The sequence below is a fragment of the Drosophila willistoni genome (assembly GCF_018902025.1).
Source record: "Drosophila willistoni isolate 14030-0811.24 chromosome 2R unlocalized genomic scaffold, UCI_dwil_1.1 Seg167, whole genome shotgun sequence".
Lineage (NCBI taxonomy): Eukaryota > Metazoa > Arthropoda > Insecta > Diptera > Drosophilidae > Drosophila > Drosophila willistoni.
This window is the reverse complement of record NW_025814050.1, coordinates 13,102,252-13,128,402: the sequence shown is the minus strand read 5'-3', so window position 1 is coordinate 13,128,402 and position 26,151 is coordinate 13,102,252. Positions and strand designations below refer to the sequence as shown.

At 34.6% G+C, this 26,151-nt stretch overlaps 1 protein-coding gene across 1 annotated transcript in view; it reads right to left on the bottom strand.

The window, feature by feature from the left end:
• LOC6642329 (roundabout homolog 2) overlaps positions 1-25,818 on the bottom strand; it is a 51,148-nt gene extending 25,330 nt beyond the window's left edge. The window contains exons 1-2 of the mRNA XM_023175793.2: positions 25,419-25,818; positions 1,872-2,065 (exon numbers count right to left, since the gene is read on the bottom strand). Of these exons, the coding sequence (XP_023031561.2) occupies positions 1,872-2,065; positions 25,419-25,536 (312 nt within the window). The 5' untranslated portion in view covers positions 25,537-25,818. The remainder of the gene's footprint in view (positions 1-1,871; positions 2,066-25,418) is intronic.
• Positions 25,819-26,151: the final 333 nt, after the last annotated feature.

The following is a 26,151-nucleotide window of genomic DNA, read 5'->3' as shown; positions in this document are numbered from 1 at the left end:
CATTGCCAACTGCATCATCAGCATAATCAACGCGCGCCGTTGGCTTTTTGCGTCGTAAATTGCTGAGTGCTCCGGAGTCAGAGTTTGGAGTCGCTTGAACTGGTGGTGTTGGGTGGTGGTGGGGCAGTCATAGTTGGCAGTCCTGCACACATTGGTAGCTTCTCATCAGACAACTGTCTGACTTTTGCTGGCGTTGCTTCCGTTTCGTCTTTATTATTTGTCTGTCTGTCTCCCTGTCAGAGAATTCGCTTCCCATTGCTTTCTTTTGCCCCACTTGCCTCGCTTAATGTTTGTTTACCTTGCGTTAATGAAGTTGTGCTGCCCTGCTCTCTCTCTCTCTACGTCCCTCTTTCTCTCTCCGGCCATGGCCCTGGCCGCCAAATGAAAATGCTTGCAAAAATATTTTTGCAAAAGATACAGAGCCAAGAGTCAAGACTCAAAAATAAAAAAGAAAGTACAAAATAAAAGCAATTAGTTTGTTCATCACTCAACAGATGGGAATTTTTTTTTAAAACATCTTCCCAGTTTACTCCTTTCCTTACTCATTATGAATAAAGAAACAAACAATAAAAAAAAGAAAATAAAAAAAAAATAATAATTATGCATGCAGATAAAACACAAAAGGAGGAGGCAAAAAAAGAAAAAGAATGAAAAGAAAATGCAAGCCAGTGAAAATAATGCAAATATGCCACAAGACTCATTTAAGTACCGACATCTGTATTGAAGCTAACAAAAGAGAAGTATCAAGGAGTCGAACACCAAGTTGAAGTCCTTCTTGCAAAAAAATGTTCTTAAATTTTGAATATTATGAAATATATCATATTTTTATTTGGGTAAAAAATGTATGTGCTATATATTTGAAGCATTTATTGAAAGTCACTTTTGCATTGATTATATTAGATCACAATGATCTAGGAAATTTCAGGAGGATACCCTCTCCATAATCATTATTCTACCAAGAAATCTAACACCGATTTTTCCCCTTCTAAATATAACCAATTTCTACCCCCAAAATTTACCTATAGATCTTTCTTAACCTTTCAAAAAATCTGTGAGGTAGACGTTACTTCGTTGTCTAGAATCTAAAATTAGTTACTGGCTTAATTTAGTAAACAAGAATTATTTCTTTCAAGGCTGAGCTCAACTAAATTTTGACGGAGAATTTTTATAGTTGATAGGGTAATAATCGCCTTTTAAAAGTCAAGATTCAATCAATTTGAGAGTATGATGTAAATTTTTGCTCATTTTAATAACTTAATGGTCCTTCAATATAGTTATAATCGGCTTCCATATATTCCAGTTGTGTCCGATTCCGATTTTCTTAATGAATAAGTATTTATTTTCAACCTAGGGACTTTTTATAAGTATTTACATTTGTGATGTTTTATAAATAAACAATTTTTTAGTATTTTACTATAGTTAGAAAAAACCAACCAAATGATACAATTCCTTAATTTTAAATTTCCATGAAATTGTTTTCCTTGTACAATAACAAGTTTCCATACTTTTTTTTAGTAGTGCATTACGCTGAAAAAAATTAAATATACAATTTCCCAGATGATAATTTCTATAATTTATTATTCGGTTATTGAAAATACGCTCAGTTTTGTAATTACATATTTGTCTAATTTAAAATTTATGATCACTCCCTTATCATGGGACTAAATATAAGCAATTTTTAAATATTTTCTTTTGCCTATCTCTCATTTCTCTTTAGATTTCAATTTGTTAATTTTTGACTCTTAGATAGAAAATACATTAATTATTTTTCCATATTACCACAGAATAGAAAATCATTATATAATATTTTTTCCAAGGCTTTCTTTGTGGGAGCTGGAGCTGGGTGATGTTTCAGTGGTTTGGTTGCTTACCTTGAGGAAAAACAATCCACCTGCCGGCAGGGTGATGCGATGTGATCCAGGCAGTATCTTCAACGGTACACCGTCTTTATACCATTGAATGGTGGGCGTGGGACTGCCCTCCGCTTTGCAATTAAGCGTGGCTGGCTCATGGCGTGGCACTGTCGTATCTATGGGATGCTCGACTATTCGCGGCGGATGTGAACCTGCAAAACGAAAGGGAGACAAAACAAAATAAAAGAGAATCAGAAGGGAGTTGCAAAAAATGCTTTTTTCATACATATATATATAAAGTAAATTGCAAAGAATTCGGGGTCAGTGGTTTGGGGCTGGTTGGATGCCTTTTCCGCTGCGTCATCATCATCATTGTGCCACATCGTTTCCAGGGTCTCTACTATGCGAAAGGGAAACGCTCGCTGGCAAAATGAAAACAATGTTAATGCGCATTGCCGTTGACGTTGCAAATGAAGTTGCAGTTGGAAGCCAGCTCAAAGGTTTCGCTTTGGAATTAATTTGTTTAGATTTGCATATGGCGGCAAAGTACGTTGGCAGCTTAACAGTTAAGTAGTTTTTTGTTTTGCATAATGTGAAATGTGGAAAATTAACCTGCGGCTAGCAAAGCTAAAATGCATTCAAGCCAAGTGGTTGCCAAGAGGGCCAAATACAACTGACATGCTTGATAGCAATGATAAGCCAGGGATTATTAGCATAGTCTTGCTAAATATTTCCCTCAAAGTTAATTCAAGATTTTCAACATTTCTTGAGAGGCAAACGTCAATTGAAGTTTATGGAAATCAACTTACAATTAGTTTACAATTCCGTTTTAACCAGCATTTCGCTTTCCTTTCATTACATTCGTTTGTTCTGTGTAACATCATCTAGGATTTTTGGCTAACTTTTTTACTTGCTCTGAACTCGTAAATCCTTTTTTTGATTAGGATATTCTTATATGCTTTGAATTCTTATAAAATTATTGTCGATTGATATTTTCTGAATGTTTGAAATGAAAAAAAACAAGAATGGCTTTGTAAAGTGAATTTAATTAAATGAATCTTTCATGATTCTGATTCTTGGTTATATTTCCATACACTTTTCAGGAAAAGTAATGGGCTTTAAACATCAGCACTACAAAACTTATCTGTTCTTTGAAATTAATCATCCTGAAGTATTGAAATGAAGAAGGACTTAAAGTCATATCTTACTAAGTTATTTACTGACTCAAATAACAATATGATACCAAAGGCTAATCAATGTTTCATTTGAATATATTGCAGTATCAATGGATATCTAATGAGATGTTTTCATGTGATTCATCTGAGTTTATTGATATTAATCAGTGACTTGACCAAGATTAATATATTGAAAATCTTGTAAATCATTTTAATATATTAAGACTTTTGTGGTTTTTTTTTTAAAACTATAACATATAAATAAAGCTTTAAGTTCAAATTTCCTTAACTTTTGCTTATTTTTATTCCATATTTGTTGAACCAATTCCATTTGACTGCTTTTACATATTACATCCTCAATAAGTATCTATTCCCTAATAAATTATAAATTTAAAAGGAATCTAAATGGATAACAGTTAATATCAATGCCGAAACTCTGAATCTCTATTTAATATATTTTGATATAATTTATATGAAAACAAAAATTGAAAATATCACAAAATGTGTGAATTTAGTTTGATTATTGTTCAATGTTTCCATTCAACTTGTTTTGTTGGCCTAACTTGTTGCCAAAGTTGCTTGGTTAGTTGTTTCAACCGTTAACACCCTATTGTGGTACACATACGCACACAAACACATACTCAATAAATGTGTGTGTGTGGTTTTTATCCCCATAATCTTTATGTTCTATTTGCCAACCAACATTCAACCTATGAACAACTCTTGTATTTGCTACAAGCAATCTGTCAGTGGCAAAGACATAAATTTCAATTTTCATGCCATATCTAAACAATTTGCTGTCATACACACACGCACACATACACACACGCAAACAAGACGCAAAACTTTTATTCATATCACAGCATGAATCTATAAATATATGTATATATATATAAATATATTTTTATGTATGTATATATACATATAGATCTATAACCAGACTGGCAGAGTGAAAATTGATATGTCAGAAAATGTTGGAATATTGAAACGTTATTTAATAAAAATCCAACTTTCGGTGTTGTTGTTGTTGTTGTTATTGCATTTTGTTGTTGATTGCAACATGAAAACAGCTCGCGGCAAAAGTTGCATGTCATGCAGCAGACGCTACACGAAGTCGAAAGCTGGGAAATCGAATTTCAAGGGAACTTACTACAGTTGGTTCTATGTATATGCGACTGAAAGGGACAGAGATACCGAGTATATGGGTGGGAGTTGAGGGTGTCATATATAGCACGGAGGGTGGTGCAAAAGAGGGAAACATTGGAGCATGTTCTAGGGTTCAGCAGGCAAAAGACGCATGTCAATGTTATTTCAACAATGAAAATGAAAATAAAACAACTATTCAAGTGCTCTGTACACGGACAACGAACAGGACGAAAAGGAATGGCGAGGGGAGGTAAAGCAGTCCAAAAATCAACATGCGAGGAAAATAACAAAAAACACTAAGGAGAGAAAAAAAAAACAATATAACAACCAACAGTAACTAAATGCCAGAAGGAATGGGCTAACTTTCACTGCATCGAATTGTCTATACCCTACAAAATCCTAGACTTTCTTAGACAACATTTCCTATACGAAAACTATTTTTTAACTGATTTGAATCGACCTTGATTGAATATAAATAGAGTTGGCTTGTTCTTGAAATCGAATCGCAAACATGCAGAAGAACACAACAAATCTATATACTAAAACAAATCTATATGTAAACAAAGAATATATTTTGATTGTTTTAACAGATTAGCCCAAACTTAAAGTTTCTTAACTAATCATAGTAGAATCCTTTCCATATTGGGCTGCTTAGTGTCTCTGCATACTTTGGGGGGGTAGACCAAAAACCATTTTACATCTTTTGCGCAATGTATATAACATTTTTCGATCTATTATCAAAGTTAGTTGTTAAGGAATGATCAAATAGCTATTTGAAGAATATATTTAATACCATCTTTGAACGTTAGTTCAGAACATTAGTTTAGATTAGATTTAAGTTTAAAATGAGTTTTCAGATAAAGAATTACTCAAATAAGGGTAGAAAACCTTCCAAAACCAATCTTAATAACCACTTGATATCAAGAACTCCCTGGGATTCGTTTCTAAACTTACTTAGCTTAAAACTTATCTTAACTACCTGAATTTAGTTGGACTTTTTCAAGTCTGTTTCAATATTTTTGTTTACATTCGTGTAATTTTCTTTAAACATACAAAATTTAATTCAACTCTTTCAGGTCGGTTTAAGTAATTTGTCTGAATTTAAAGGTAAACATGTTGTGTGAGTAACTTGGAATGTTGCTTCAAATCGTACAATATCCACTTCACAAGGAAAATAACAAAACAAAAGGGTAGAGAACGAGAAATATTCAATGTGCCCTTTGTGCACAATTCGAGGGTTAAATGTCGCATGTGGGAGAGTCGCCGTTGCTGCTGGTGAGGACCCAGTCTCGGACTTGAACTGGACATCGATGGGCGTGGTGGACAAGCAAAAGTTGCTGGACCGTGGACAGTTTTTCTTTCTCTTGTTTTTTTTGTTCATGTTTTTTTGGCTTTTTGGTGCGAGGGAGTTTTTTGTTTTTATTTGCTCTGTTGTTTGTGCATATCTTTGCTTACCAGGCCGGGTCCAGGAGGTGGACCAAGTTGGCTTGTGGTTTGTGCCCTGTGGTAATGTTCAACACCTCCCAAAAACGAAAAAAAGGTTGATTTTGGAAAAGGGCATATATGTACATACATACATTTGAAAAAGGGTGAAGAAATATGTTTGACTTTGATTACGCTAAAAAAAGTAACGAAACAACAAAAATGGGAAACACTTTTAATCAACTTGCAACTAAATAATTCAATTAGTCAACACAGAAACCAGAGAAATTAAACCAACTTGTGTTGTAGTAAATTTTTAGTTCTTGTTGTTGTTGTTACTGCTGTTGTAGTTGTTCCTAGTGGCCTAGAGGCCTACTAATTTAGTTTTAATTGCATGCCAACAATTTCTTGTTCTCTGCTTTTTACTTCGTCCTCATCCATGTATTATATAAGTATAAACATAAAAGGCAAGAATGTAACGACATGGAAAATGCACGAAAATTTGCATAAAAGCAAAGGCAAAGGCATTTTCCAAAAGCGCTTATGCAAAATGCATAAAAGGGAAAACAACAACAACAACGAGAACAAGCACGAGCACGACGAGCTAGAATCTCGAGTCGACCAAAGCCAAGACCAAGACCAAGATGTTCAGCAAATGCCTGAAGAAATTGCTAGAGAAAAACGTTTCGGCAACTGGGTTTCACTTAACAAGCAAAATATTTGCTGCAATTTCCTTAAACATTTTCTTTTTGTTCTATGTCAGGCATTTGCATATGTGTGTGTGTGTGTGTGTATGTGACTGTTGTTGTTGTTGTTGCTGCTTTTCTCTGCATGCATAGTTTGTTGCCTCTCAACGCCTTCGGCAAATTGCATACTTTAAGGCGCTTGGCCCTTTCTTACGAAAACTTTCAACGTTCTTCCGTTTGCATCATCAATCAAAGGCAGGCCAGGCCAGGCCAGGCAGTCGACTAGTTGGCTGTTGCTTTTTAGCTGTAATTGTTGTTGTTGTTTTAATTATGGCTCTTTGGCTCTGGCTAATTGTTTTAGTAGCATACTTTCCACAGCATATATATTTTTCGCTTTGAAAACTATGTTAGTTGGATATCCTTCTTGCACAGAAAGAGAGAGAGAGAGAGAGAGAGAGAGAGAGAGAGAGAGAGAGAGAGAGAGACAGAGAGGAAGGAAGGAATCTATCCCTAAGAATTGTGCCACGCGTCCAGTTTTGCCATAATTAAATTTTTGCCATAATTTACGTGAACTCAACTCTCAGTAACAGCAACAGCTGTTGCAATTTCAAGCTAAAATTGTGTCCAAAATGTCCTGTCAGTAAAAGCAAAGAAATTTTCCTTTTTTGACTTGATTACTAACTTGGCAAAATATGGCAAATTTAATAGTGAAACTCTTGTGAAAATGCCTTTAAGGCCATTTACTTTCATTTGGTTCATTGATATATTTCAAAGGATTGATGATTGAGCTATAATTTTCCAAGTACAGTAATAATTTATATTAGGGGGCAATTTAGATAGCCTATAAACATAAATCTAAAACAATAAATAGAGTTAACGACTGCAAAAAATTCCACAAAAAATGTCATCAATTTTGCCCATTTAATTGAAATAAATGTAGATATTTTCAATAGAATCAATTTTGTCATTGATCCCCTGAGGTATGAAATAGTTTTTAATGGCGTTTTAAAGCAACAATTTTTGGTTTTGCATATAAATCTGATAATTTTTCAAACTTTAACCTAAAATAAAGTTAGAATATGGTTGAATATCTTGTTGAACCTTTTCACACCCCCTAATATTAAGTTAACAACCAACAATTTTCTTCTTTTTTTTCCAAAACACTTTCATACAATGCCCAAAAATGAGTCAAATTAAACTTTTGTAAACGTTTCGTGTGCTGCAAATTGTTTCCGGGGATGTTGTGCGAGTGTGCGTCTGGGTGTGTATATGTTTGATAAACTTTTTTTTCTTCTATTCTTTATGTTGTTGTTGTTATTTAGTTATGAATCATAACGACAACACACACCCAGTCTGCTATAACAACCAAAGGACAAGGCTATAAATTTCGACAAAATTTTGTTCTCACTTTTTGTTTTTTTTGTTTTGGTTTTGTTGGTCTATGGGTTGGGATTGGGTTGACAGGGAAATGACTCAGATGTTTTATTGTGGAAAACGAGTGAATGTGTTTTTTTGACACTTTTTCTAATTGCACACACACACATGTACACAAAAATACTCTCAGTATATTTGAACTGTCTTGTACGTATTGTAAACACGTCAAAAGTCAAGATTTTTGTGGTCTAAATGCATTTGCCATCAAACTGTCAGCTGCAAATGTTTTGCCCAGGCAACTTTGCCTCTGCATATAAAGTGCAAATAATATAAATAATTCAAAACACACTAGAGAGAAGAAGTAGACACACACCAACACAGAGAGAGAAAGACACCCACACACTTGCATTGACACACTTGAAAAACCCCTTCACCCACACTCAGTGTGAGGCCCTGGTAAATGCACCACAATGTTAGAAGTAAAATGCAAAAATGCTAAAATGCCCACCACCCGCTACAAGAAAAAAAAAGAAGAGCCACCCAAAATATGTGCAAATACTTCCATCTATCTATCTATCTAGCTCTGTCTATGTATGCTTTTTTAGACCCACATGTGGGTTAGTTTGTCTACTGAGAATCATTGCCAAACCTACTTACCTACCTACCTACCTAGCTATGTACGATATGTATATTTCTGCACTGCTGCTCTACATTCTATAGTTAAATTGCCACCTTCAGCCCACTGGCCGGAAAAATACATGTGTCCAATATATGTACATATGCAATTGCATTTGGCTATGGCCGAAAAACTTGAGCCTTAACGGTAGCTTAGTCTGCATCCAGCCATTTCAGCTCCTTACCACCCACCCATCCAATACACACACACACCGTCACCCACAAACGAATGTAAAGTTTTCACATTGAATTTTCCAGCGCAGCGCATCGAGTGACAAAACCTTAGATGCTTTTGAACAGAGCGGGTAAAAAGGAAATGTATGTAAGCGTGAGTATGACAGTGTCAGTTATCCTAACTACAATTTACGTAAGGGTAACTAAGGGTACATCGATTGGGTTAAAAATATAGGTTTCTTTATATTTATTGGAATAATGTGTTTTTAATTCTTTTAGGTTCATTTTATATGCTTCATATGCCAGGGTAAAATAGAATCATAAACCCGATACTTTCGGTTTTTATCTTCAGTAAAATATATAAGGAATTGGTAATATCTTTAGCTTATAATGATTGATTGTACTTTTCTGTTATATCTAATGTATAAGAAAAAGCATTTTAATGAAGATTTGATCAGAAATTAGGACTGTTATTTTATTTGGAATAGCTTCAGAACTAGGAAAAGATACAGATGCTTGATTTTGGTGGGACAAAAGACATATAAGATCTAAACTAAATTCTTAAAGGCCCATTTAGTAAACTCTTATCTATATAACACAAACTTAAATGTTAATATTACTCAGTTAGTTTAAAATGCTTTTGGTGCATAATTTGCATGCCTATGTAATGGGATTTTGCATAAAAAACCCTTCAATCAAATGCTCTTGGGCAAGTGTAACTTGAGTTCTTACAACAATTGAATTGAAGTAGGAAATCAAGTTTATTAACCAGCTAAGAATAAATTTTTTAATTTGTAGTTTGAGTTTCACCTGAGTTATTTATTAAACATCCATCTAATGCTAAATATTCTAACTGTTTATATTGGTAAATTATAAACTAAAATATTTTCAAAATTTTTGATTTGTATACGAATTAAAAATCTAAGGAAAGAGTATTTAAAATGTTCTTCCGTTTGTGTTTTTTGGAGCTGACATCAGAAGTTTGTGAAGCGTGAAATGTTAGAGCCAACGTAAAACATTTTGATATTTCTTTTTTTCTTGTCGTTGGAGCCACAAGGATATATTTTTATTTGCACATGGGGACATTTGAAATTCCAGTTGGTTGATGGCTCATTAAGCATCAACGGTTCCACCTTCTTTGCCAGCTGGTCCTTCTCTTAATATCACAGGTCTTTCTGCTGGATAGATTCTTGTATCCCGTGTCAAGCTGCTGTGTCAAATGCTAATTAAAATCAAGCGGCATTCGCTTGTTTAAACAGGAATCATGTTGAGTGGCGCTAAAAAAGTAGAAAGAGAGAGTGGAAGTGGAGGGAGTGGCAGGTAAACTAAAAAGGAGATGGTGACTACCAATCGCCATGACCATCGTTGATGTTGCTGTTGTTGTTGCCATCGTCGTCGTCATCATCATTATCCCTGTCATCGTCAACAGCAATCAAGATAAAAGATAAGTTAAATGGCAAATTGGTGATAAGGGGACAGGCGGGCGGAAAGCAGCAACAGCAGCAGGTTCCTGCTTGTTTGTTTTGTAATAAAGTCCAGTTGAGCACACACACACACACACACACACACACCGACACACATACACAGAATCCTCTTGCCACGCTGCGGCTCGCATCAAAGCAAACTTTTGCTAAGCTGCCATCATTTTTTGGGGGGCTAGTGATTTGAACGCTTGATTGCTTTCACTCAGGACGTACGTGCAAAGCACCAGGACACTTTTCCAATGCTCCACTCTAATATCCTACCACCATCCGCCCCACCCAGCCCGCTCTATGTGGTGTGTTCATGTTAATTTCTATCTGCCTGATTGCTGGGGTTGCCTCTCTCTCTGTATCTATCTCTATCTCTCTGTGCGTTTTCAGTCCCTTTTTGTCTGTCAACCCAAAAGGCACCCATAACAACACGTTCGGCTCATAATTTGGAGTGAAAATTTTCAATTAAACTTAATTGCATTAAAAGCGAAGGGTTCAATCTGTCGTTATATAGTCATGACAGTTCTTGGTGATCCTTTTTAACTGTTTGCGTTCTCTCTCTCTCTCTTTCTCTCTGTATCTCTATCTGTGTGCCTTTGTCTCATTTTTGGCCCTTCATTAGGACCCTTCCAGCTTTATAGTTTTCTGGCTTTTGTTGTTTGTGTATTGCTGTTTTTTATGCTTCTCTTGCTTTTTTATATTTAGCCTAAAGGGGTATTTGTGGGGGGTATTGGGTGAGTGCGTGAAACTCGTTAAAATACAGTGAAACCTCGATATAACGAACTTCGTTATAACGAAAAACCCAATATAACGAATTTTTTGTTAAGTCCCTTGAAAGGACTAAGGTTTTACATTTCAGTACCTATAGCGAATCAATAGATATAACGAATAATTTTGCGATCCCCCTCAGATTCGTTATATCGAGGTTTCACTGTATCTCATAATTCAGTTTTCCCTTTTTATTTTATGACCAATTTATGCATTTATTTATTTTTTGTTTTGGTTTTTGATTAAAATGCATGCATAATGAGGGAATTGAAGCAAATGTTATAAAACGATTTTAATAATTGATTAATATTAAATATAAACAATCAAGAAAATAAATTACAATAAAACTGAAATTTAATATTTGTTTTTTATATTTTTTTGTTTAATGAAATTTATACCATGCATTAATTTTCAAAAAAAAACATAATGTGATTGTATTACTTTCACGGAAATTTTCTTAAAACTGTCTTAATGAGAAGACCCACAGTTGCCAAAATCCATAGTTTGGAGATCCATAAACAGCAATTTTCCTACCTCAAAGCAGGTTGATAACTTGGTAACAACGAATTTCAATAGCTGTTTATTTGAAATTTATCCATGAATTAGATAAACACTTCTTTCAAGTCAAGTTTAAAGTATTTGTTGCCCAATGTGAACCATTTTCCAATTTGCTAACATCCATCATGTCTATTTATGTACACGGCTATCCGTCATGCCCCAAAAAGCTGTCACTTAGTGGAATTTAACACCCTGTTAAATACGCAATGTACATACTCTTTAGTCAAAACATTGGCATTGGCCATCCCCATATCCAAAGCACTTGAAAAAAAAACCCTTCCATTTCTGTCTCTACACTGGCCAACCAACTTCAACACGTACCTAGCTACACATGACACCCAACAAAAGCGACTTCCACTCAATCTAAGCGACAAACAAACAATTTTTTCTCTATCTTTTTTTTGGGGGATACAATTTTTTTGGGTTATTTTTTCTTTTGCGTGTGTGTAAATTGCAGCACATAAATCTTTGTGGCAAGCAGACCAAAGTGGAATAGACACACACACACACAGAGAGGGAGAGGGAGAGACAAAAAGCCAAAGCATGAGCTAAGGAGGGGATATGAGGAGATGGGGACAAACACTCAAAAACACAATAGAAATGACGCGACAGCCATTTTTCAAAAAACAAAACATGCAACAGAAAACTCAAAAAACAAAGCAAAAAAATAAAATCGGAGAAAACCCAAACGAGAATTGTAAAAGTGCGAGAAGAAAGCACTTGATGTAAAAAATGAACACAAAGAGAGAGAGAGAGTGAGAGAGAATGAAAAAGAGGGAGACGAAGAGCTGCGGTATGGGACGCATGATTGTCTTAATGGCTTCGACATGTTTGCAAAACGACTGTCAAAAGCAGGCAATGTGGCATTGGCATAGACATTCGTCCTGGTTTCTCGTCCCGGTCTGTTGTCAGTGGTAGTGGTAGTGTCAGCATCACCACCAGACACCATTCACATGGCATCACAAAATCTGGCATACAAAGAGTCCGTCTACATCTTCCCAATGCTCGCACTCTGCCTTCAGTTTTCAGTCTCAGCCTCAGACCCAATCTGTGTCTTTTCGATTTCTCGCTTCTACCATTGGCATGATATGTCGTCCTTCTGCCACATTGAAGTCATCTAGAGATGAGCAACAAATATCATAAAGAACTTCTGAGTGTTAGTAAATCAGACGAGGGCTTATAATCCATTTATCTTGTTTTCATATACTTTTAAAAGGTTTTTGTTTTATTACTGTATTGGTAGATATGTAGGTGGTGTCTTTGCTTGGTTTTTCCTCTATAAATTATTCGAAACTTCCAAATATATTTACATATATTTCAACTAGACTTGCTTGCCTTTCATTAAGTTAGAATATCATTTCAAATCATTTTACTGATACATTTTCATTTCTTAAGTGCTCTTCTTATAAGAATAATTTCTTTTTCTAAGGAACTTCAATACTGCATGTGCTTTTCTTATAGAAAAATTCCCATAGTTTTCTTTTTTTTTCTTTTCAATGATTAAGAAATTCCAATACTGATATTCCACACTGATATTAATATTTAAAAGCTTTTCTACAAATTTTTACAATTATTTCTTTGTATAGCTAGTTTTTTTTTTTATATGGAACAAAAATACGTCTAATAATAAAGAGAAAATATATTCAAATGGTTATCCTTAGTCTAAGAAAAATCAGTTATACGATATTTCGTTTGTTAAAAAGCAAAAATATTTGTTAAAGGTTTCTAATATTTACTCACATCATACCATCAGGTTGATCAAATTTTGATACTTAATAAGAGACACTATTATTGTACGAATTCAGCAAATAGAAGTTTTAAAAGTAGACTTAGTTGGTCTCTTTCTAAAACCACTTGCATATATGAATTATTTTTGTTACATTTACAAAACCTTGCAATATATTTTTTCCCTTTATTGTTGATACATTACTACAATTTTCAAAAATTTTCTTTAATAAGATGTTCTACAATAATTATGTTTAAGAATTCGTAGGCTTTGTGTGGCACGTTTTAAGGCACTCGCATCTCTGACTAAAAAGGACTCACTTGAGGCTGTCTTGTGTCAACTTCTTGCTGGGATTTTGGGCCTGTGTTTTTTTTTCATCTTTTGGCTTGCTCGTGCAACTGAAATCTATGTTCTGACATAAAAGTCATTCAGTCATGCAGCCCCACAAACCCACACGAACACGAATACTTGATATCTTCCCTACCCCACTGAAGAGGAGGACAAAAAAAAACTTTCTCCCATCCAATCGAGTACTTAGACATGCTTCTGGGCCTATCTTATGGCTGCGAAATTGAATTTGTACACCTGAATGAGTTCACTCACACTCACTTGCTTTCTTGCTTGGCAAACCAAACCTTGTCTGCATGTGTAATTATCGTTATCGATATCGCTCATACGACCAGTTGGCTGGCTGATGACAAACTTTAGCGTTAAACTGTTTTCCAGGAGCAGCACACATTTAACACTCGTTAAGCAAAATCGAAATTAACGCTTTATGTATTTAGTCCGCGCTACTCCTCCCCATCTGCCACCTTTCATTTAGCCAGCTAGCTAGTATCCTTGTCCATGTGAAAAAGGACACTTTTAATGCTTCCCTGTGTAAGCTTTTTTGCTTTTTTGCCTATGAAGTTATTAAAAGTAAATTAGGGTTGCTAGTAACCAGCAAACGAAACCAGAAGCATAGCCAGAACCAGTTTTTGACTGCCTTGTCAACGTGCTTTTGGTCCTTTGCTCCTGTGGTCGGGGTTGAGATTGGGGGTTGGGGTAAGGGTTGGCTCTGGCTGCTCCCTTTTGTAAGGGTTGCGTGCCTTTGACGCATTTTTGCCGCTGCTTCTGTTATTGTTATTGTTGTTGCTTTAGTTGTTGTTGGTCTGTCTGGGCCTGTTGGTTTGTTGTGAACTTAATTGTCAACATGGGAATTTTTAGGTTTTTTTTTCATACTTTGTTTTCAGAATAGTTTCGGGCAGTCGTAGTAGTTGGCCGATACACAGAAAGGGAGCAAGTTGGTTTATGGGTTTGGGTTTGTTTATGTCTGGGATTTATGATGGAAAACTTTCAATTATTTTCAGATTTGTTTAATTACGCTTACATATATAGATATTAGAATAATAGTTGGAGTAGAAGAGAGATTGAAATGTCTGTCTTGACACATATTACAAATTGATTTTTAAGTGTGGGGTTTTCTTTCCCATTCTTAGGTATTTCGAACGCGTTTGCTGTCAATAAACTCCTAATTAAGAATGCAATTGGAGCAGTGGGTGAACATTTCTGAATAATTGATCATTTTCATTGGGTAAAGGACGGAACTGATGAACTAGAATGATTTTCAGCGATATGGATTTTGAATTGCAGTTTTTTCAGCTTTGTATATGAAAATATGTAGAACATTCTGTTCCTGTATTTTAACGTTTAGATAGCAAATTTCTTTAAAATACTTTTAGACTTATTTTTAAAACTTTTTGTTTTAGACTTTTTAACAATTTCATTACAATACCCATTGTGGTAATTTCTGTACCATTTTGCATATTATGAATTATAAAAAACTGTCGAGAAATTTGAACTTAGTTCAGCTATTTTTCAAAGATTTTAATTCTGTTTAATAATAATATTGAGTTTGTTTGTGGCGATTGGCTTGCCTTTCGCCCATAAGGGAATTTTAAAATAAGAAAGCCAGAAAAAATTAACATAGACTAGACTTATTATATATTTTGAAATCCTATTTCATTCGCTGCTTCTTTTTTAAGGACTATTTCCATCATTTCTATTCGTTATCGTAGTTAATTGTTTTTTCTTTTTCTGCTTAAGCATTTAAAATTATTTTGATTGTTAGTAGAGTAGTTTAATATTTGGTTTCTCGTAGTTCATTTTATTTACAGTTTATTTAGGATTAAACTTATTGTTAAGTAGTGATAGTGATCCCTTTCTGGTTATAATCAATAGAAAATGATTTTCTAGACTTAATGTAATTTAGATAAACTTTCAAAAACTTCTTTTTACCCTATGTATTGTGATGTGGTTTTATTTAATATCATTGCAAAGTATTCAGTTGTTTGTTAACAAGTTTTTAAGCCGACTCTGAAACTATCACTACGAGTATTCTCGTTAGACAACTGTATGTTAAGGGTATGGCAATTTTATTCAAGAGAATCTGTTCAATTCAGCCACAAAAGTAAGACAATTGGTTGGGGTAAAAGCATAGAATGATTAAGAGGAGATGGGCGTGGCCACAGCACACACATATATACACATACACACACACACACACACACACACCTTTGAAGTGCAACAGCCGCGAGCAGAGTTGAAAAGTTCGCTTGTTAACATACCTTAATTGCTGTTGTTGCCATTGCCTCAAGCAGCTGCCGGAGCAGGAGCAGACAACAAGGATGTCGTCGACGATGACGATGACAATGACGAGTGCAATTATACAAAAACTACTTAGGCGTTCATCCTGCCTGTGAGGCAACAACAACAACAACAACAACATCAGTAGTCCTCCTGCTGCTGACATCTTTTGGTATAAGTAACAAGGGGAAAGAAGGTGGAAATTGGGGTCGGCGGTGTCGTTTGGTTTGCGAAACGCAACAGAAATTGAAAGAAAATTCACTTTCGCGTTTGTCAATTTGTAAACATCCTTGAAAAAACAGCCAGAGGCGAGAGAAAACTGCGTGTAACTAGGATGTCAGTGACAAGTGCCAGGATGCTGGCTGTAATGCAATTTGAGTAAGTCTTTTATTACATAGGATACTTGAAGTATCCAAAGGGAAAATGCAGTTGAAAGGAAATGAATGAATAGAAAGTGCCATTTGCAATCGTTAAAAACTATTTGCATCTTCGATTTCAATTCAAAGTCTCAAGTCCAAGTCAATTTCAGTTTTAGGCCTGGTGAAGAATCTTATCAGAGTCAAGATTTTGTTGCCTAACAACATTTGTCATTAAGTCAATAAGCGCATTGTGCTTAAATGCACATAAAATAAAGCCTACAATGAAGATGGCAACAGAGGAAAGCCATAAAACGAGACACGACCTGGATGGATCCATCCATCCATCCATCCCAACTCATGCCATCTCTCTTTCCTGACTCGTGTGTCGGGCGACAACGAGGACAAAGCCGATTTATGCCCAATTGGATTTGCTGCTAAGAGCCACAATTCATGTTTTTATGACCGGATGCCTATTACCGAAAAAGCAGAAGTAAAGCCAGATAAGAGGGAGTCGTCGAGTGAGAGAGAGAGAGGGAGAGGCAGTGGAAAGGGGAGAGAATCTTACTACTCACTGCCTGTTTCTTTTTAATAAATATAAAATGTCCTTTTGCTAGAAAATGAAAGAAAAGGCCAAAAAGAGAAAAGGTAAGGCAAGTCAACAAAAGAAATGCTTAGGCCATTGATAAGCAGCCTGCTGCTGGACTTTTGGGTCAGCAAGCATGTCCTTTTCCTTTTTATACATATCAACAATATCCTTGTCGTTGTCGTCATCGTCTTCTTTTCATTCGATTTGCTTGTTATAAAGCTCAAATTTTATGGCAATTCCCCTGCCCTCCTCCCCCACCGTCTAAGAAAATAAAAATCAGCAAAGAAGAAGTCCAACAAGTAAGTCTATCGATTTGAGCTTCAAAAAAAAAGGACTCTAAAAGCAAGCCAAGCCAGGACTTTGAGCAGAACTGATACCAGGAGGTTACAATCTGCTGGCCTAGCACTTTCGGGCATAGCGTTCATCATCAGCAGCTAGCTGGCTGGTTGGCTAGTCCTGACATTGATAAATTATGCAGAGTTCCAGCACGAAAGCAACAAATGGCAAAAGGCAGGCAAACAAAAAGTGTTAGGCGCAGGTTTTGCGGCTCTTGGCCAAGACCATGCCCTGGCTTAAGCTTTCTCGGCCTTGCCGAGATTTCGGACCCCCCGAAAAGGCAATGAGTTGGCAAAAATTATGACTGTTTGGCGTAAGTCATAAAAAAAAACACTCACACTAACAGAAAAAGGGCCAGAGGAAGAATTTACAAAATGCTTGACTGGGTCTGCTAGGCATTTAAAATTTAAGTGCCCCAGATGAAGTTCAGTCAAGGATTGAGTGTGGAATAAGCCCAGGCAGGAAAGGGGCCGGGGGAGTAAGTGAGTACGAACCCTTTAAGAAAGTTGTCTTAAAGTCATTGGCATGGAACAGTTGTAAAATGAAATATTAAAGTTGCCCTACAGAGACATTGGCAAGGCAAGTCACGAGTGAGTGACTTGCTAATGTTGTATCAATATTCTATTTGATAGATTACTCTGAAAATCTCCATCAAAATCATTTCCCAGTTAAAGTTTTTGCAATTTTTATTGAGCATCTGAAGAGGAATTTCATCAGGGTCGAACACTTTTTGGTCCTTTGCCCTTTAACTACAGTTTTACTAAGAAATCAAATATTTTTTGGTAACACTTAAAGAGGTTGAAATAGATGAAGAATATAACATATTTTAACTCTTCAGTTCTGAGGACTGTTCGAAATTTATGATGCTCTTTACCTGTTTGAATAAGTATTTTAAAAACCTTTTGTTTATGTACTTTGTTCGAAAGAAAATTTTTAATCTAAGTCATTTATCGCTATATAAATTTTCTAATAATAAATAAAATAAATTTTAATGTATTATTATGTATGTGTAATGAATTGGTTCTTGTGTTTTAAAGAATATAATGTTTGTTTTAAAAATAAACCTAGAAACTCTATACCATATAGATAATCAAGATTTTCCTTTACGATTTTAATGCTTTAGTCTTTATGACATCAGGATTCTTATGAACGTTTTGAGTCTTCTCATTCAAAATCCGCTTAAAGACCTTATATTGCTTTTATTTTCAAATTTATTTTAATTTTTTTTAGCCAGAATCAATACTAGTTAGGCAATAAAAGTATATTTGAATACATCAATTAGTTTTGCTAAAAACAAATGCCAATAATTTGGAAAACAATGTATATTATGGTTTTTATTATTTCAAAAAGCAAATTAGTGGGTAAACACTATTGAAAATGTTTATTAATCGTCTATTTTATTTTGTTATCGACCCCATAAATTGCTAAATATTAACGTTAAAATTAAATTTATATTAAACTCTCTTGATTAACTTTTCTAATATTTCAGATGATGATGATCTAAATGTGATTTCCATTGCTTTCAACAATTTATACAAATCATTTACATTCTTGATTAAGGTTTTTGCCGTCATGAACTATTCAAATTTCAAACGAAACTTTTCTCTTATCCTGTGCCTTGAATTTTATTTTTCTGCATTGCATTTTTGTTGCATGCTATTTCCTTTTTACACTCTGCATCTGACTCACCCTTTCATTGGCAGCCTTTGCAACATTTTTCCATTTACTGCACTCAAAATTATAACCTACATTTAACATTATTCTCCTTACTTTTTTGCGCTGCTTACGCTAACGCCCAGCAATTTTTGTTCATGAATTGACAACTTTGACATAATTGACTGCAAGGCAAAAGAAAATTCAGAGCAAAAAATGAAATAAAAAAGAAGTAACCACCAGCAGCAGAAAAGGGAAGGAAAACTGAAATCGCAACAACTCATAAACACCGCAGACCAAGTCCTTGAGAGAGAGAAAGAGCTTAAAAGCGTTGGCAAAGAATGTGGTTTGTAGGTGGGGGGCGGGAGACGTGGAAACCCAACCAGCGAGAGAGGAAAAGGAAACCGCATAATGAACCCAACTTGGGGTAAACGAGTCAAAGGCGACGATCCTTGACTATTTTTATAACAATTTTATTATATTTTCAGCATTTCCTTCAGTTTTTTTAAAACATTTATTTTTTTCCCCCCATTGCCCTCATCTTCATTAGCACATTAAAATGTCAATGACACTTGTGGGTGACGAGGGGGCAAATTGGAGTTGGAGTTGCACTACCGACCCAGGGTCGAAAAAAGGGTAAACATTTGAAAAATGCGCGCAAGAAAGAATGCGAACAAGTGACGACAACCACGACAGCGGCGGCTTCTCCAGACATTGGAATCCCTTTTTCACTTCACCATCCTGTCATTTGCTGGCTCAGTCCACTTTCCCGCCCGTCGGTCATTCCCTATGCTTTATGATTGCTGGACGGCGCCAAAGTAAGTAAAGCGCACAAAAAAAATAACCAAAGTAGGAAAAAAAACCATTCTTGTCATAAAAAAATATGCTCAACACTTGTTTATGTCACCAGTTTGCAAAGAACTGTCAAATACCCTACTCCAAAATCCAGAAATCGTGAATCTAGTGAAAAGTTGGTTTATTTTTTAGGTCCTACTCAATTGTGATTTGAGTTAAAAAATTTTATTGAAATTAAACTTTTTTTGGAACTTGTTAAGTTTTAGAGGTAGGATAGACTTAGGAAAAGAAAATGTAAATAAATAAAAAAAAAAAATATTAAAAAAAAATTTAATTTAAAATTAAAATTGAATGATTTGAATATGAAGCTAAACGAGTTTTAGTGAATAAGCTGAAGAATCAGTAGCACAGCATTCAAAAGAAATTAAAAGTTGGGTGTTTATTTGATTGTCTAATGAAAAATAGAGAAACTGAGTATTGCACTATATATTCCGAACTTATAATATCATATATACATACCTAACTCGATTTAATTCACTCTTTATTATATAATTTTCAAGTGTATTGAGATAAAAAATGTCTGTTAGATATAAAAAATACTTACGAAAGTCCGACTATTAGGTAGAGACTTAGCATAGCTATCAACTATTTTGTATTTTTTATTATATAGTCATTAAAAAATCAAAAATTTTCAAAATATCATATATTTTTTAAAACTAAAGAAAAAGTTTTGGTTGTTCCTTTTTTTAAACGAACTTTTGTGTTAAATGGAATGCTTTTTGAAGGGTTCAATAATATGGAGAAATATTGAAAAAATTATTGTATTTCAATGAAAATTCGAATTATTTCATAATTGAACCTATTTCATCATTCCTTTTCCAATGCACTTTGTAGATATTTTTTACTTTCTAACCATAATGCTGGCAATGTGTTTTTTTTACTTTCAGTTTATGTTTATGGAGTTGCTTTTATTTGCTTTTCCCTCAAGCACTTTAAAGTTTTGATAGCCTCAATTGTTGAGTTGGTGCTCTCCTTCAACAAATTTTACTAGTGCAATTCATTAGTGGCAATTGCTTGCTTGCTTATTTGTGTTTTTTTTTTTTTGTGTTTTGTGTGTTTCTTTTGTTGCTTTGTTGTTCGTGTTTGTTTGCTGTTACTGGTGTTGTTCTTGTTGTTGCGATATCACGCTGTTTTAACCTAGTTTTGCTGGCATAATGAAATGAAATATGTTTTCATATGGCAAACATGATTCGCCTTAAACACAAAGACTCAGCGGGTAATCATGTCATAGCCAAAGTACTGTAAGAGCAGAGAGAGGGGCACAAAATTAAGAGGAACGGGAATCGCTGCCTGTTGATAGGCATTGTGTGTCTCTGTGTACGTTTGTGTCTGTGTACATTTCGTTTTTGCACAAAACGAGAAATCCACTTAATTAACTTAATCAAAATATAGCCATTATATATGCCTTTGACTCCATCATATCGCTGCAGGCATGTCCTGCACAGCTGCATGTCCTTATTGTCCTATTGGCACATTGTTTGCTTAGTGCGCTGGATAAATAAATAAATAGACGTATTGTCGGATACATACATAGAAATGTATAAATATGTATGTGTTTGTCTATTACAATTTTGTATCTCCTATTTGTATTATGACAGTCGCCCATTTGATGCAGAAATTAATTAAAATTTTCCCTCCCACCCAAACAGTCCCCCCCACACACACACTATATCTATATCTATATTTGTGTACATTACTTGGCAACTTATTTTTGTGTGTGTGTGAGTGTACTTCTATCTATTTAGTTGATTTGCCTTCAAGCTGCAATAAATTACAATTTCCTCAGTTATTTTTGTTGAATGGAAAAACTAGCAATTACCTTTTATTCACTTCTCTTTTCAATTACAGTAAATTATCCATCAAAGCGAAAGAAATCTCTAATGAATTTCCATTTTTTTTTTTCATTCAAAGTAAACAAAGACAAATATTTCATATATTAATGAATAGTCGAATTTATTTATCCTTATTAGAAAAAAGACTAAACTTTGAAGCAGTTTTAAACAAAGGCTCACATTTCTAAGAAAATAAAGTAACCAATTTATGGTTTTAATCAATAGAAAAGCTGAATTAATATTTACATATAATCCAATTTAGTTTTGAATTTTTATGACAATGCTCAATTATAAAGTCAATTTGAAAGGGTATAGAAACTTTTATACCATTTCTACGAATTATTTGTATGAAACCTTGCTTTACACTTAAATTTCATCTCTAATTAAATAAATGAAACATACTTGCTTAAATTGTTTTCTAGATATATAAATTAACTTGTGTCTTCATTGTAATCTATGTTCATTTTGTATTTCTGAGAAATAAGCAGTCAATATTTGAAATATTTTATGTAATACACTCAAAATTAATTCCATATTACTTTATTAACCCAAAAATGGCCAAGAGGAAAATTCATTTAAGGCAACAGCAGTAGAAATACCTTTTTGGAGAAATAAATATCTTACGCTCTTTTGTTTCAATTAACTAGAAGACAAAAGCGTTTACTGGAATGCAAGCCAGGCTACTTACTGAGGCTTTTACTTTTTGTTACATATATAAACGGGTAAGAAAAGAGCAAAAGAACCTCAAACCCTTTTTGTGTATTAAAAGGCAAAAACCTTGGCATATAAGATGATTTTACCCTTTATTTTTTTGCTTGCCTTTTTTTTTTGTTTGGTATTTAAAGTAATTTAATGCCCCAGTGAATAGAGAATTTGGGTTAGGAATATATATGTATGTGTATCTATAGATAAAGGTATATGTGGCTGGCATTGATACCTGCAGGGTAAAAGTGGAAGAAAATGTTATAGAAACAGAAGGAGTAGAAAAAGTAGAAGTAGAATATTTCATGCCACTTATCAAAGGCAACAATTTAGGTTAAATACTCATTAATATTCTGGTCTGCAAAAGTTTTTGCCAAATAAATTTATGCCCCTTGCCTTTGGCATGATACTGAGACTGAAACAGACAACAGGAGACTAAAAGAGACTGTTAGACACAGTGCCCGAGAATAAGAGAGATAGAAACAGACAGATAGATAGAGAGAGAGAGAGAGAGAGAGAGAGACTTCCCAAAACAAAAATAAATAAGCACACGCACATGCCCTACACAAACACACACACGCCAAAAGACACATAAGAACAGAAACAGCGAGCAAGCGAGCCAGAAATTAATTTGTTGTAGCCTACTTTTTTGGGCGAGCCCTACGAAAAACCAAGAAGACGAAAAAAATGCAAGACAAAACTTTTGCCTATGAAAATGATAATTGCCCCAATGGAGTTGAGCGCAAAAGCATGAATAATTTATAAATTAAGTGCCAGAAGATGGCGAAACTTAAATGCGAAAATACAACAACAACAATGAGCGAAACAAAATATACAAAACTTTATACAGGAAAAAGTATTTAATTTGTTGCCCACTAAAATGCCAATAAATTTTTTGCAAGCCACCAAAAAAAGAAATACATGGCATACTTTTGAGCGCGCGCTCACACAGGACACGTTGCAACGCGTGTTGTCGGGATTTATTTATTTACTGCTTCACCTCCGCCTCTATATCCTCTATATATCCATCATACACACATACACATACATATACTGCTGGCATGGCGGATTTTTGTGCGCTGATAAAAATTTTGACATGCCAAACGAGGCGAATGGAGATGGGGGCAATGTCGAAGAAGGAACACAAAATGACAGGATATTATTCAATTGAATTCGTTTACATGCATGAACTACATAATAAAAATGCCCTTAACCAAAAAGAAGGCAAAAACTGAGTGTACATGTATTTGTATATACATACATACATACATATATGATTCTATAAAGAAAAAAAAATAAATAACGCAAATTGAGCAGCAGCCAAGCCAACAATATGAAATATTCTTTTGTATCATTCAGGCCGGGGCAAACGCTTTTGTTTTCCGTCTATCTGTCTGTCTGGCTGACTGAGTAGGAAAAAGTCTGCGAGGTTTTCGAGGGGGAGGAAGCAGCATTTACATATTCATTTTGCAGAGCCTTATTAAATGCGCATATTTTATGGACATGCTATGAGTACTCGTATTTATACACTCATATTCATACTCATTTCTGGTTAGTTCTACTTGTCTGCTTGCTTACCCCCTCGAGGCTTTTTGTGTGCTTTGCCAACATTTTTCGACTAATTTGTTTGGTTCCGCCAGTTTTGCTTGCTGGCTGCTTGATTGGAGACCATAAAGGGACGAGGAAGAAGTGGGGCATCAGCAAAAGGAAATTGTTTTGCGGCTGGCAAAACTTTTCATATGAAATCCAAACTCATAAGTTTATGCCAGAGGATGTGGCAGAAAGGATATGGAGACGAGTAAATGAGAGATAAGTAAGAGTTATATGAGTTATTCTTGCCAACTTTTGCAATAGGGAACCAAGTAATCAATGCATTGCTTACTCAAAATATAATTCTTAGCTAAGATTTCCAAATGCCTTCAAGCTATTTAAGACATGTAAACTTTAGTTAATATATTGAACAGTCAATTACAAGAAATGTTTTACTGGAGAAACTTCTATATTTACTAGTAAACTATAAAGTAGTTTATTATTTGGAAATATTGATGGGTTTGATTTGAATTTTTTTTTTGTCTATCGTTTCTTTTAATTGGCGTTGTCTATTCGAAATTATTAAGTTTGATTTCGCTGGAACGTTAACTTTAATGTATTTAGTTTATACCTAGACTAAAATAGTAGTAGATAGACTCCCAATTATTGAAAGATTTCAAGCATAAATGTTGATTTAACAACTGAATATTTGAGTATAACTTTAATTAATTAAGATTTCTTAAGACGAGTGGGATGTTCGTTACCTTTTTTTTTTTGATAAATTGCAGTTTAAATCATTTTTAACTTAAATTTTATTTTTTTACTTAAATTTGTTATTATAAGTTTAAAATTCATACCTTATCCTTCCTTAAATAATTTAGAACTTCTTTATTATCGTAATATCCATCAAAAAATTTTTAGATATTTTTTATTTTATTTAAGCCAACAAACTCACACTAAAGTGACCATCAAAGCTAAAAATATATTTTTGTCCATTGGATACTTAATCCAAAAGCATTTCTAAAAGTGTTTGTGACTATTCTTTGGTAGGTAAAATGTATTTTAATAAAAAACTGCCCTAGTAAAGTGCACTTCACTATCAGACACAATATATTTTCCAATTCTAAACACAAATTATTAAGAAATCTTTTTGTCTTCCCTTCATAGAGATAAGCAATGACTAAATATTTTCCATAAACATTCTTAAGCAAATGTCTGGAAGGACCTGCTGAATTTCCCTTGCAATAAATTATATGGAAGACGCATAGCTTTGAATAAAATTGCAAAACTTTTCACACTTCATTGATATCATCAGGAACATATACATGTCATCTCAAACAGTATCAATAAAGCAGTCACATTTGAAACCAGTCAACCAGAGCTACACTCATCTACATGTAATTCTCTGGATCTTCTTATAAAGCCAAAATGGGAGAAAAAAAAATAGAAATAAACACAAACAGTTGCTCCAGAAAAAGTTGTTTTTGTTGGTATTCAACACCTTTTACACACACATGCACACACACACACAATTCGCATACAAATAGAACACTCCAAGTTGGTCTGTTGCCTCAGCTAAATGCAACTCATTACTAGACCACAGAGCCATAGAATTTCATATATATATGTATGTGTGTGTATATGAAATATATATAGAGCACACTCTCGGAACAATTTTCTATGGAATGATTGCAATTGCAGAAGGGGGAAACGCGTCACTTGAACAAAATGCTAGAGAGAGAAATTGCACTTGAAGCAGCAACAGCAGCAGTTGCAGCTGCACAAATAGAATGCCAAGCAAACACACAAGGACTCTGGACCACCAGGACCACTATGAGTTTTTCCTTTCCATTTTTTTTTGTCCTTGTCTTCCCCGCTTTGGAGACTTGTTTCCTCTCTCTTCTTACTTACCTTGTGCATACGTCCACTTTAGAAGGAAAACGATGAATACGAAACGTAAATCCATTTTACAATTTTTTACAGTATTTCGCCTTAAGATAAAATGGCTAAAAAAGCGTTGCAAAAGCATTTATTTGCCTCAGACACTCGCGCACACACACCCACGGCGCAACGCACACACGTACGCACACACACACACACACCGACACTCGAATTGTAGTTGTTTAGTTGCATACAATGTGATTTTTCTTTACCAAAACATACACTTTGCCACTTTCACATTGCCCATTGACCATTTCATTGCTATAGTAAATTTTGCACATTGTGCCAAAAATTTTATTTGCCAAGGCCTTCGCCTGGTTTAAGCCCTTTTTAAAGTTAACTCACATATTAACCATATATATTTTATTTAGTTACTTCAAAAACCGATTTTGTATTATCTAAATGTTTTCTTTTTAATTTTTTCTTTTTATCTTTCAAAGTTTGTTTATGTTGTCTTAAGCAAACACGATGTTGGCTTAAAACTTCAGTGTGACCTCAGCCTTTCAACCGTGGGAACTTTTTTGTTAACCGTTGGCGGCAGTAACCAAAACTCAACTGAAAGCAAACTGAATGTTAAGCCCAAGCACCAAGCACATCCATTCATACGCCGGAGTCCGTGGTAAAGGCAAGTGGTGAGTTTCCTTTCTGCCAAAAAAAAAAAATGACTAAAAGGGCTTCGTGTCTGGGCGGTCGTTTTATTATC